Raw genomic sequence first — 11,997 nt, 5'->3', positions numbered from 1 at the left:
AAGAAGAAGAAGAAGAAGAAGAAGAAGAAGAAGAAGAACAACAACAACAACAACAACAAGAAGAAGAATGGTGTGCAAGCACAATCACAATCACAATCACAATCACGCACACACACACACACACACACACACACACACACACACACACACACACACACACAACACACAATCACACACGCACGCACACACCTCGGAACGTGGGCGAGGTATGCCTTGTATTCCTCCGTGGCCTTGCCAAGCTTGATTTGGTGTCGCCGCTTGCGCAATCGCTGTCGGAACTGTGCATCATCCATCCTGTCCTTTCCCTCCTCCATGATGTCGTGTGGTGTGGATGGCAGTGCGTCAGCAGCGTCTGCCTGCGCTTGTGAGTGCTGTGATGTGCGTGGCGCGTTGCTGTGGAGAATGAACACCCTCCACAGCGTTCGCCTGCTCGTAATCCTGTCTCTCCAGCCAGCTGTCCGTTTTTCTTGCTGGATTTCTGCTGACTCAGCAGGGGCAGCAACCGCGCAAAACCCAAAACCCCGCCAAACAGCGGACTTGTTTGGCGCCACTGACACGCCGCATCTTCTCTCTCTTCCCGCGCCACACACACCGCACCGCCACACCTTCTTCCGCTGGCACCCTTTTGACCGTTGATCCATGCTTTGCGGCAAGAGAACAAGCAAGCAAGCAAGCAAGCTGACACCGGTCAAAGACAGAGAGTGCGCGCGCGAGAACTTCCATTCCTCCTCATCATTTCACCATCAAGCATCTGGCGGGGAGTGTTGTTTGTTCCTGATTGTGCGAGCCGTTTGCCATTCCGATCAGCCGCCCTTCCCTTCCACCAACAACAACAACCTCTCGACCAACGCCTCCTTCTTTGTTGCAGCATCGATAACCCCACCACCTTCCTCCCTTCCCATCACAAACCTTCTGTGAGACTTGTACTACTACGACTTCTACCACTACCCGACCCCTCGCCGCGTGCTTGCACTCCTTTGTCGAGCGACCGGCACCAAGCACATTATGGAGACAGCATCTCCACACGCTCGTCAGAGCAACAACAGCATCAACAGCAGCGTCGCGCAAGCCACACTGATGACGGCATCCCCTTCTCCAGCGGCAGACCCGTCTCTCGCTGTTCGCATTGGGGCCACGCCGTACACCTCCCTCCACTTTTCGTCTCCCCAACTGCTCCCATACCAGCTGAACCACCTTCTCAGCGACGCCACTCCGACCCTTGTTCCACAGCAGCAGCCACATCAGCAAGCTCACAACCCAGCAGCAGGAGGCAGCACCTCCACGACGCCGTCCGCTCAACAGCAACACGTCAATGCCTTTCAGCCAGAGGGGCTGCTGCTCTTGAGTCAGCTCTGCAGCCCCCATCGCAAGGGAAAATTCTCTTCTCGACAAACAGCAGCGACATCATCATCATCAGCAAAGCCGGTGTGTGTGTATGTGTGAGCAGAGGTTGTCGATACATGTGTGTGTGTGTGTTTACGTGTGCTTTTGCTTGTAGTGTGTGACGATTTTCACATGTATATCTGTGACCTGCCTCCACCAGATATGGGCTGCATGCGGTTTGACAGCAACATTGACATGAGCACACGCACACATATGCACGCACACATACACGCACTCATACATGCACACTCACATACACACGCGCACACATATGCACACATGCACACGTACAAACACATCAACAGGTCAAACGGCGGCTGATTGACGAGATGGACGATGAGGAACCCGAGGCTTCAGCGCCTTCTCGCTCAAGCAATCCCTCCAAGAAAAGGTCCTCAAAGAGGCGCAGTGGGGAGCAACACCGACAGCCGCCCAACAAGACTGCCAATGTTTCTGCCCGCAGCAGTGACGCACCGAGGAAGAAGCCCAAGATGGCTCGGCGCGCCAGCTCGTCCGGTTCCGCAAAAGCCAACTCAGACAAGGAGGGCGGTCGACACGACAAGTCCCTTGGACTGGCCACCCTGCGGTACTGTGCTTGTTGTGTGCTGTGTGCAGCTGTGTCCATGGGAGTTTATGTCATCAGTTGTTCTCTGTGTCCTGTCTTGCATGCTCCATGGTGTCGTTGGTCGGCAGCACCTCACACAATGTCATCAACTTGTCCGTGCCACCGCCGTCATGTATGTAGGGTGCTGGGGGTGTTGCTTCGACTCAACCCTCCGTTTGTGCTGCCTCTCAGCATTCTCTCCGAGCTACTTCGTACGTCCCTGTGTTGTCTCTCTTCGTCTGCATGTTTGTTGTGGTCGTGGGACTGTGTGGCACATGGCAGTGGATGAGTGTTACTGTCTGTGTCGAAGCAAGTCTTCCACCACGACCCACACCAATACCTTGGCCATCACGACCCACACCAACACCACCAACACCACGCACACCACCACCACCACCACCACGCACACCACCATGGCCACCGCCACTTGCCCTACCTCCCATACACACCTAAGCTACAAAGTGCACGCATTCGTGTTTGTTCACCCCTGCTTCTGCACCCGCCCACTACCAACACCCACCAACGCAACGCAGAGGTGAAGCGCCGCCGGCTTTATGAGATTATCAACTTGTTGGAGGCACTGAACTTTGCACGCCGCGGTGGCCGCAACAAGCTTGTTTGGCTTGGTATTCAGAACTTCCATGCCACGCTGGCAACCATTGGCAAGGACCCAGCTGCCGCAATCAGCGACCCCTCCTTCCTGGTGTGTGAGTGATGCTCGGTGGCCTGCGCCGCACGCGTTGCTTCTGCTGATCCGACCACTACTGCTGCTGTTATCCTCCTGTGCACTCACGTCTTCTTGTAATCATCCTGCTTTCTTTGTTTCTTTCATATCACAGAGCCAAACGAACCGGTCAAACGTCCTGGCCAGGCTCACCATTCTGTTTGTGGCCTCCCTCATCAAGGACACGGTTAGCTTGTGTGAAACTGCTCGCCTCGCCAGAGCCCTGTGTTTGCATGTATATGTGCGTGTGTGTGTGTTTGAGCTGCTCGAGCGTGTGCCTGTGCCTGCCCTTGTGCTTGTGCTAGTTTCATGCGCCTCGAGGTGGTGCTTATGTTGCGTTGGAATCTGGTGTCTGCAGCGTGTCGATCGACTGGAGGATGTTGCAGACCTGCTCGGGGAAGAGGGGGATCCAGGCGCGTCCAGATATCAGAGTAAGTCCTTCACACAAACGACTTGCCACCTGCCCCTCAAACCGCCAAAGCACACACACACACACACATACACACAACAGCCAAGCTCAAAGCCTATTCTTGACACGGTTTGTTTTCATGCGTTTGCCTGACGATTGCTTTACTTCTTTCGACAGCCCGGCTGAAGCGTCTGTACGACATTGCAAACTTTCTCTGCACCATTGGGCTGGTGAACAAGGTATGACGGCAGTGGGGCGTGTTCTTTCTTCCTCTGTCGATGTGACATCACACTGCGTGCGTATTCATTCGTGCACGCACGGACACGTGCTCATGCACAATACACGCGCAACACACGCACATCACGCAGACACGCGCAATGCACACACACACACACACACACACACACACACACACACACACACACTCATGCCCTCACGCATCGACTCACCCAGACGTCCACGCAGACACGCGCAATACACACACACACACACACACTCTCTCTCTCATGCGCTCATACTCACACACCGACTCACCCCGCCACCCCGCTCTATACACCCTGCTCCCATGTACGCGTTGATAGGTGTTTGACCGCCCCCGCACTGCGAGCGGACACCGGAAGCCGTCCTTTGTGTGGACGGGCCGCTTGCGCAACATCCCTGGCCTTGACACGTACAACGCGCGCTCTGAACCAAGCAGCAACAGCAACGGCACAGAGACCGGCACGTGCGGTGCCAAGCTGTCCATGCCGTTTGTGGATGTTGAGAACCTTGACTGCGACCCACTGCCACGACCGCCAGCAGCGGAGATGAAGGCGTGGATGCAAGATGAGGGCGAAGAGGCGGCGCTGCTCGTTGCCAGCTGTCGTTCGGCGGAGGAGGCAAAGGGGGCACTGCACGCCTCCACACAGCAGCTGTACCAACGCCTGTTTGTGTCTGTCATGGCACACGCGCTGCAGTCGCCATGCAAGCCCGAAGCCGTCAAAGCCGAGCCGGTGGCACACGATGAGCAGCCTGCATCGTCTCCACCACCTGTTACACAACAACAGCAGCAGCAGCAGCAGCGAGACGATGAGGAGGCGGCGCAGGAGGAAGAGGAGCAGGAGCAGCAGAAACGACACCAATCCCCACCCTCGCCTGCCGTCGAAGTGCCTCATCGCCATCACTTCAACCAGCAGCAGCAGCAGCAGCAGTCAAGCTCTTGCGGCTCCAGTGAACTTAGCGAAAGGGAAGATGATGGCGCGTGTGCCAGTGGTGATGACGGCATGCATGATGATGATGACGATGACGCGGCTTCGGTGTGCATGAGCGAACCTGACATTTCACAACGCTCATCGGCGTCCACGGCATCAAGTTTGACGGCAACAGCAGCAACGGCAGCAACAGCACCCGCCGCGTGCATGGGCCCACAGCACACCAGCCACATGGCCAGCCCGGCCGGTAAGGTGTCGGCGCTGGTGGCGACGACAAAGGGTGGCTTTGATGCACGTGGCAGTGCACTGCGTTCGGAGGACTTTGACGGCGACGACATGCTGCAGCCCGCATCCAGCCCCGCCTTTCCCGATGATGACCGCGATGGTGGTGATGACGCGGCTACTTCCCATGCTGCCGTCACAACAGGGTCCTCTCAGACACTTGCCACACCTGCGACACCCGCTGCTCTCACGGCGCAATACAGCGACCACCAGCTTTTGTCATCGCCCGCGTCAACGTGCGCCACGACAGCTCCAGTCCCATTTTCACGTAAGTGCGAGGTGCTGGTGTGCTTGCGGTGCGAATGCAAGCGTGCGCGTGTATGTATGTATGTATGTATGTATGTATGTGTGTATGTATGTATGTATGTATGTATGTGTGTATGTATGTATGTATGTATGTATGTATGTATGTATGTATGTATGTATGTATGTATGTATGTATGTATGTATGTATGTTTGTTTGTTTGCATGCGTGTATGTATGTATGTATGTATGTATGTATGTATGTATGTATGTATGTATGTATGTATGTTTGTTTGTTTGTATGCGTGTATGTATGTATGTATGTATGTATGTATGTATGTATGTATGTATGTTTGTTTGTTTGTATGCGTGTATGTGCGTGCGTGTGTGTGTGTGTGTTGCGAGCGTTTTTGTTTTTGCGTCAGCCACAACACAGTTTCGCCCTCCTCATTCATTCACACAATCATGACCATCCATTGCAGCGATTCCTGTTCAAGTGCGGGAAATGATCGGCGCGGACGGAAGGCCGATGCTTCAGGTGCATGTGCTTGCAGATCCAAACGGCCTCCTTCCTGAAGACAGCCGCGTGTTCACGTTTGAGGTTCCCGCGCAATAGTTGCGGCGCATACACATAGCGTAGATACTCGATTCCCTCCCCCCTGTTCCCCCTCTCCCTTTGTTTTTTCCTTGCTTTTGTTGTGTTGGTTAGCTTGAACCTGTGCTTGTTACGAATGTGTGTGCGATCGCAAGAACGCGTTGCTGTTGCCGTTGCCGTTGCTGTTGTATGCGTATGTGGGGTTTATTTACACATCATTACATGCATCCACATCTAATAAAGACTGCTCCTCTGCCATGTCATTACCTGCAACTGTACTGTTATCGCGGTGGCAATAAACACGCGTGAGTGTGGGTGGGTGAACAAAGAGTGTCACGATGATGTGACACGAGGCAAGACAAGACAGGGAGGTGTTGAGGAGGAGCACAACACCACAACCACCACACAATCGCAGAAACGCATTTCTTGCTGTCGCTTCCAAAATTCCCGCCGCCGACCGCTGCTCGCTTTTCTTCGCACCAACAACGACAACCACCGCCTCCAGCCAGGATCATGTCGTCGTCGTCTGACTCCGGGTCCGACTTGGACGTTGCGGATGCGGAGATGATGCTGATGGGAACATCGAGAACCAAGAAGAAGCAGCCAGCCTCGCAACGGCGCAAGGCACCTGCGGTATGATGATGCGTGGACTGCCTTTTCGTGCGCGGTGGCCAGTGTGTTGGGGTTGTCTTTTGCTGGTTGATTGGATGTGTCCAGTTTGGTGGTTCGGTGTGTGTGTGTGTGTACGAATATGTGTGTGTACGAATGTGCGTGCGTGTGTGCATGTGTGTACATGTGTGTGTGTGTGTGTACATGTGTGTGTGTGTGTACATGTGTGTGTGTGCATGTGTGTGTGCATGTGTGTGTGTGTGTGTTGCTGCATACCTGCGTGCTTGCATGTGTGCATGTGCGTGGATCTGTGGATACCGGTTGCCACCACGGACATATGACGCGAAACAGTGTGCTCACGCATGTTTCTCTGCTGCCCCCATCATGGCATTGTTGTCGACCTCGTTAGAAACGCGCCAAAGTCATCGTCGGTAAGGCACATGTACCGACAGCTGTGTGGTGTGTGCATGCGCGTCGTTAGGGCCCTTCGTGCTTGAAGAGCGCTTGCGCTCACTTCCCAAGTCTGCCATTGATCATCTCGCATACTCCCTCTTCCGTCCCTTTCACCCCCCGATCATGCTAACACACACACACACACAAATACACACACAAATACACACACACAAATACACACACACACACACACACACACACACACACACACAAATACACACAAATACACGCGCTTGTGCACCGTACGTTTAGAAAGCGACGAGGAAGATGAAGATTCCGACGATGATGTGTTCACACACAAGTACAACGAAGTGGGTTCAAAGTGCACATTAATGATTCCTCGTGCTCGTGCTTGGTGCTCGTGCTTGGTGCACTCGCAACAACACACCATGGTCTATGCCACATTTGATCTCACTTCTCACCGCTTCGTTCTTGCCGCGCCAATCCCCGGTCTTGTAGGACTTGTATGTCGATGAGGAGGACAGAAAGTACCTGGAAGGCCTGACCGAGCTCGAGCGCGAACTGGTACACGGGCCCATGTGTGCTTGCCTGCTTGTGTTCATAGAGACAGGCACAGAGCATTTGATCGGGTGTGCAGTTGTGACTGCGTTCATGCATGAACGCCTGTGTGTGAGTGCACGGGTGTGTGATTGTTTGGGGAACTTCCGTGCCTGTTTCACGTGCCACGAACGTGCCGCACACCTTCGCGATGTCACTAACCATTGACGTGCTTTGTTTGCAGGAACTCAACCGTCGTAATGAAGAGCGCGAAAAGGCGAAGCAACGTTGGGAGATGGAGCGGGAAATCAAGGTTTGTGCATAGTGTGTGTGTATGTTGTGTGTGTGTGTATGTCGTGTGTGCAGTGTGTAGAGTGTATGCAAGTTTGTAGAGTTATGTGTGTGTGTGTGCAGTGTGTAGAGTGTATGCAAGTTTACAGAGTTATGTGTGTGTGTGCAGTGTGTAGAGTGTATGCAAGTTTGCAGAGTTATGTGTGTGTCTGTGAGTTTGTTGTGTGCGTGCGTTTGATGATGTACAGGTGCGAGTGAAAGCGGGCGCAGCGGGAATGTGTTCCACGCAGCGCTGTCGCTCATTTCGACGGTATCCTCACGTGTATGTGCACAGCGCAAGGCGAAGCGACAGCAGGCGGCGGCTCGGCGCAAATCGCCCCGGCGAACACGTGCGTGGACATATGCATGTTGAGCGCAAGCAATTGTGCGCTCCGTCTGTCGGCCTGCAACTGTGCCGTCGTGTCTTTGATCCTGTGCGTCCATTGCACACCCGGCCGCTCTCTTTGCTTGTGTTCCCATTGCTGTCTCCTGTGCCTACTATGTCACGGTTGCCGAATGCGAATATCGTGTCTGACCAAGCCCCCATGACGGCGTCTGTCGTTCTGCTGTGGTGATGAGCGCAGGCGCCCAGCCCACAGTGGCCAGCGAGGACGAAGAGGAAGACCTGGACGAGACGCAGGGTGCAGGCTACGTCGACGAAGAGGTGGGGCAGCAATTTCGTGCGTGTGCATGTTTGTAAGTTTGTATATTTGTAAGTTTGTAAGTTTGTAAGTTTGTAAGTTTGTAAGTTTGTGTGTGTGTATGTGTGTGTGTGTGTGTGTGTGTGTGTGTGTGTGTGTGTGTGTGTGTGTGTGTGTGTGTGTGTGTGTGTGTGTGTGTGTGTGTGTGTGTGTGTGTGTGACACAGGGGAGGGGTGTGCGTTGAGAGGGGGTAGGCTGCTTGGTTGACAACATTGCACATGAGGAACAATGTATTGCGTGCACTCTGGATGCGACGCTGACATTGTTGTCACCCAACGCAACACTATACGTCGTGTGCTTCCTCCCCTCCCACCCCCATTCGCCGCGTGTGATTGCCGTGTGGTGATGGCAGGAGGCTGAGTCTGACTACGAGGCTGAAATTGGCGGGAACCAGATGGTGACGGCGCTGGAGGAAGAGGAAGAGATTGAACCGCAGAAAGACGAGGTGCGCACTGCGTTGTGGCGCTGTGTGTTGTGCTGTGGGCTGTGTATGGTTTGCTGTTTGTTGTTCTTGAGTGTGTTTTGATTATGTGCTTGGTTATTAGTCGATTCGGTGGATGCGTGTTTTTACTTGACTGCGTCTTGTGCTTCGCTGTGTTGATCCTATGGTTCGATGTACGTCGCGTGCGTGATTTTGGGCCGTGTCCTGGCTGCCTCCCTCCTCCACTGTGCTCACTTCGCCCCTCCCCATGTCCCTCGGCACACGGCCACCACCACCACCACCACCACCAGACCCCGGCCACGCTGGAGCAGCTCGAGTCCATCCGCGCAACCCGCACGAAGCTTCTTGAATGGTGCGTGCTGGTGCGCAACATGTTGCGCGGGGAGAAATGCGCTGTTGGGCTTTACAATTGTGTTTTGGTTTCCACAGGACTCATCATGGTCCGTGACATGCCGTGCGTTGAATATGTCCTCTGACTTACTCACAGGCACACATCTACGCACACATACACATGTACAAACACACACACACACACACACACACACACACACACACGCACACATTTTCGCACGCCCATCCAACCACATGCAGGTGCCACGAAGCGCACTTTCCCGAGACGGCTGCGGGTTCGTCGTTGCTGTGCTCTGTGTTGTTGACCAGTGCAATCTGTTCTCGCCACGACACACACACACACACACACACACACACACACACGCACACAGACAAACACACCCACACGCACAAATACTCACACTTTCGCTGTTATGTTCGCCTGCATCGTTTTGCGTGCATCGTTGTGCGTGCCTGCAGGCATGATGGTTCGCATCAACCTTGGGGAATCACAGCCAGGCGTGTCCACGTATCGTCTGGGGCAAATTGTTCGCGTGGAAGAAAAGCGGCTGGTGTGTGCGCACGCGTGTGTCAATGATCTGTGCCTCCAGCATCACCTCACCTTGCCCGATCATCAACCCCCTCCACCCACTGTCATACCTACACAAAGCCAGCTCCCTGCGTCTCGCACCTTTGGCTGAGTGTTTCCGCCCTCGCTCACCACCTGTTGCACCACCTGTTGCACCACCTGTTGCACCACCTGTTGCACCACCATCACGTGGAACAGTATGAGCTGCGTGACGGCCGCGAGCGCACCAAGACGCGTTTCTACGTGCTCGTGCAGCACGGCCGCTCCCGCCGCCCGTTTCGCATGTCGTTTGTCTCAAACGGACCAATCCTCCAGAAAGAGGTGTGCGTGCTGGGTTGTGTGTGTGTGTGTGTGTGTGCGCGTGTGTGTGTGTGTCTAACCTCGCTTTTGGTCACGTTTCCATACGTGCATTGGGCGCCGCTGACCCTCCCCACGCACACCACACATGTGCCTCTTCTCCCGGGGCAGTTTATGAAGTGGCAGGCGGCGATTGAGAAGGACAACATGGCGTTTCCGACTGCTGATGACGTCTCCCGTAAACGTGCTGAGCTTGGTGCGTTGCGTGTGCAATGGGACCGTGCAATTGTATTTACGGATATGCGTGTGCGTGTGCGTGCATGCGTTTGCGTGCTCTGCCTTCATATTCATGGCACTGCTGCGCCTGTTTACGCTTCAGAGGCGTTGAAGACGCGCGTGCGCACTGGCGAAGACATTCTGTACACCATTGAGTCGAAGCGCAAGTGCGAGTGCGCCACCACCAACCTCGGTTCGTTGACAGTTGCGACTGTGCCCTTTGCCGTGTGCTTGACCTGCCCGTCATCACAACCAACGGTCCTTCTAACCTGCAAATCACACACGTGCACATACATACACACTCGCTCTCGCTCACTCACTCCCACACTTCCACGCACTCTCACTCCCACACACTCTCACTCCCACACACTCACCCACCCACCCACTCTCACACTCACTCCCCCAAACACATCCACCCACGAGCAGCGCGTGAGATTGACGGGCTGAGGCTTGAGATGCACCGGGTGCAGGCGTCCAAGGAGGAGAAGGAGCAGAAGTTGTCTGAGCGGCGGGCGGCGCTGCGGCAGGAGGAAAACTATGACGACGATGACGTGGCGGAGGACGAGGACGAGCAGGCAACGGCGCTCAGGGACGAGATTCAGGCACTCACGCGCCGCGAGACAGACATTGTCGACACCATCGACCGTCTCGAGAGGAAGAAGCAGTCCGAGGCAGAGGTGCGTGTGTGTATGTGTGTGTTTTGGGGGGGGGGATTCTGTGTGTGCATGTGCTTCTGCGTGTGGACTTATTGCTGATGCGTTACAAGTGGCATCTCTTTCCCGCTCAGACACACACGTGCACACGGATACCCACGCATACACACACATACACGCATTCACACATCACCCATACATGCACGCACTCCCCATTCTGCAGCGGCGCCGGGCCAACACGTTTGACACGAACAAGCTCAACGAACGCAACATTCGGGCAGAGAAGCTGCAGCGCAAATTGCTGAGCGAGCGCACCCGCACGCGCGATGCCGATGGTGAGTCCACGGCTTTGTTGTGCCTCACACACACTCACACACACACATGCACTATCTTGAGCTTGCGTCATTGGCGTCCGCAGGCCCCCTGCCCTGTTTCTGCCCTTGATAGTGTTGTCGTGCACCACGTCACAATCCCCCGTGCTGTGCTGTTGTCCTGTATTGGTGCTGGTCAGATGTGTTTCAGCGTCGCCGCGCGTTCTCGAAGAAGGGCCGCAACCTCAATGCCACCAGCAACGCCAAGGGCAAGGATAGTCAGGACAAGGACAAGATAGAGGGTGGTGCCGACAGCAGCAGCGCAGCGTCGCAAGCGGCCGCAGAGGGCATGACGGGCACGGGAACCGATAGCGACGCCAACGCGGGTGGTCAGGGTGCACAGGACGGGAAGCAAGAGGGTGCCTCTGCAACAACAGCGACAGCAACAGCGGCACCAGCCGTCGCGGACGATGCGACCAAGAAGTCAGCCAACGTCACGGACTTGCACAACTTCCAGCTGGAAGGGGTTGAGCTGCCAGATATTGATGTGAGTGCAGACCTCATGGCTGTTCCGTCGCTGGTGACGCCGTCCATGCCTGCGCCCGTGTCGGCGTCTTTGGCATCATCATCATCGTCGTCGTCGACAGCAGCGTCCAAGGGTAAGAAGTCCGGAAGGAGAGGCCTCAACCTCAAGGCATACAAGAAGAAGCATGGCCTTGTTTGATTGTGTGCATGTGTGTATGCGCGCGGGTGTGTGTATGCGCGCGGGTGTGTGTGCGTGTGTGTGGGAAGTGATGGAAGTAAACGTCATTCAGGCATTGCGTGCGCGAGTGTGTAAGTGGGTCTGTGTGGGGGTGATGATGTGACACGTGACGGTGTGGGAGAAGAACTGAAGGGTGAACAACACACACACACACACACACACACACACACGCACACACCAAACACACACACACACACACACTCACACACACACTCACACACTCACACGCACACACAAGCACGTAGACAGACACACATACGTAGACAGACAGACAGACAGACAGACAGACAGACACACACACACACACACACACAC

At 54.9% G+C, this 11,997-nt stretch overlaps 2 protein-coding genes across 2 annotated transcripts; both read left to right on the top strand.

Moving 5' to 3' along the window:
* Positions 1 to 579: 579 nt before the first annotated feature.
* PTSG_02414 (uncharacterized protein) lies at positions 580 to 5,700 on the top strand. Its single transcript, XM_004996848.1, has 9 exons — positions 580 to 1,425; positions 1,689 to 1,969; positions 2,129 to 2,199; positions 2,521 to 2,690; positions 2,827 to 2,898; positions 3,070 to 3,142; positions 3,298 to 3,359; positions 3,702 to 4,860; positions 5,318 to 5,700. The coding sequence occupies exons 1-9, from the start codon at positions 1,006 to 1,008 to the stop codon at positions 5,449 to 5,451; spliced, it is 2,442 nt and encodes an 813-aa protein (XP_004996905.1). The 5' UTR covers positions 580 to 1,005; the 3' UTR covers positions 5,452 to 5,700.
* Positions 5,701 to 5,862: 162 nt separating this feature from the next.
* Positions 5,863 to 11,676, top strand: PTSG_02413 (uncharacterized protein). The gene is made up of 17 exons (XM_004996847.1): positions 5,863 to 6,063; positions 6,449 to 6,470; positions 6,745 to 6,803; positions 6,952 to 7,017; positions 7,235 to 7,303; positions 7,616 to 7,670; positions 7,905 to 7,984; positions 8,374 to 8,466; positions 8,754 to 8,815; positions 9,055 to 9,089; positions 9,274 to 9,365; positions 9,581 to 9,703; positions 9,851 to 9,935; positions 10,059 to 10,148; positions 10,382 to 10,632; positions 10,832 to 10,943; positions 11,120 to 11,676. Exons 1-17 carry the CDS (start codon positions 5,944 to 5,946, stop codon positions 11,641 to 11,643), a joined length of 1,938 nt encoding a protein of 645 aa, XP_004996904.1. The 5' UTR covers positions 5,863 to 5,943; the 3' UTR covers positions 11,644 to 11,676.
* The last annotated feature ends 321 nt before the right edge of the window (positions 11,677 to 11,997 follow it).

This window comes from Salpingoeca rosetta (assembly GCF_000188695.1).
Source record: "Salpingoeca rosetta unplaced genomic scaffold supercont1.5, whole genome shotgun sequence".
Lineage (NCBI taxonomy): Eukaryota > Choanoflagellata > Craspedida > Salpingoecidae > Salpingoeca > Salpingoeca rosetta.
The sequence above is the reverse complement of the archived record's forward strand: the minus strand, read 5'-3'. Positions and strand labels throughout refer to the sequence as shown.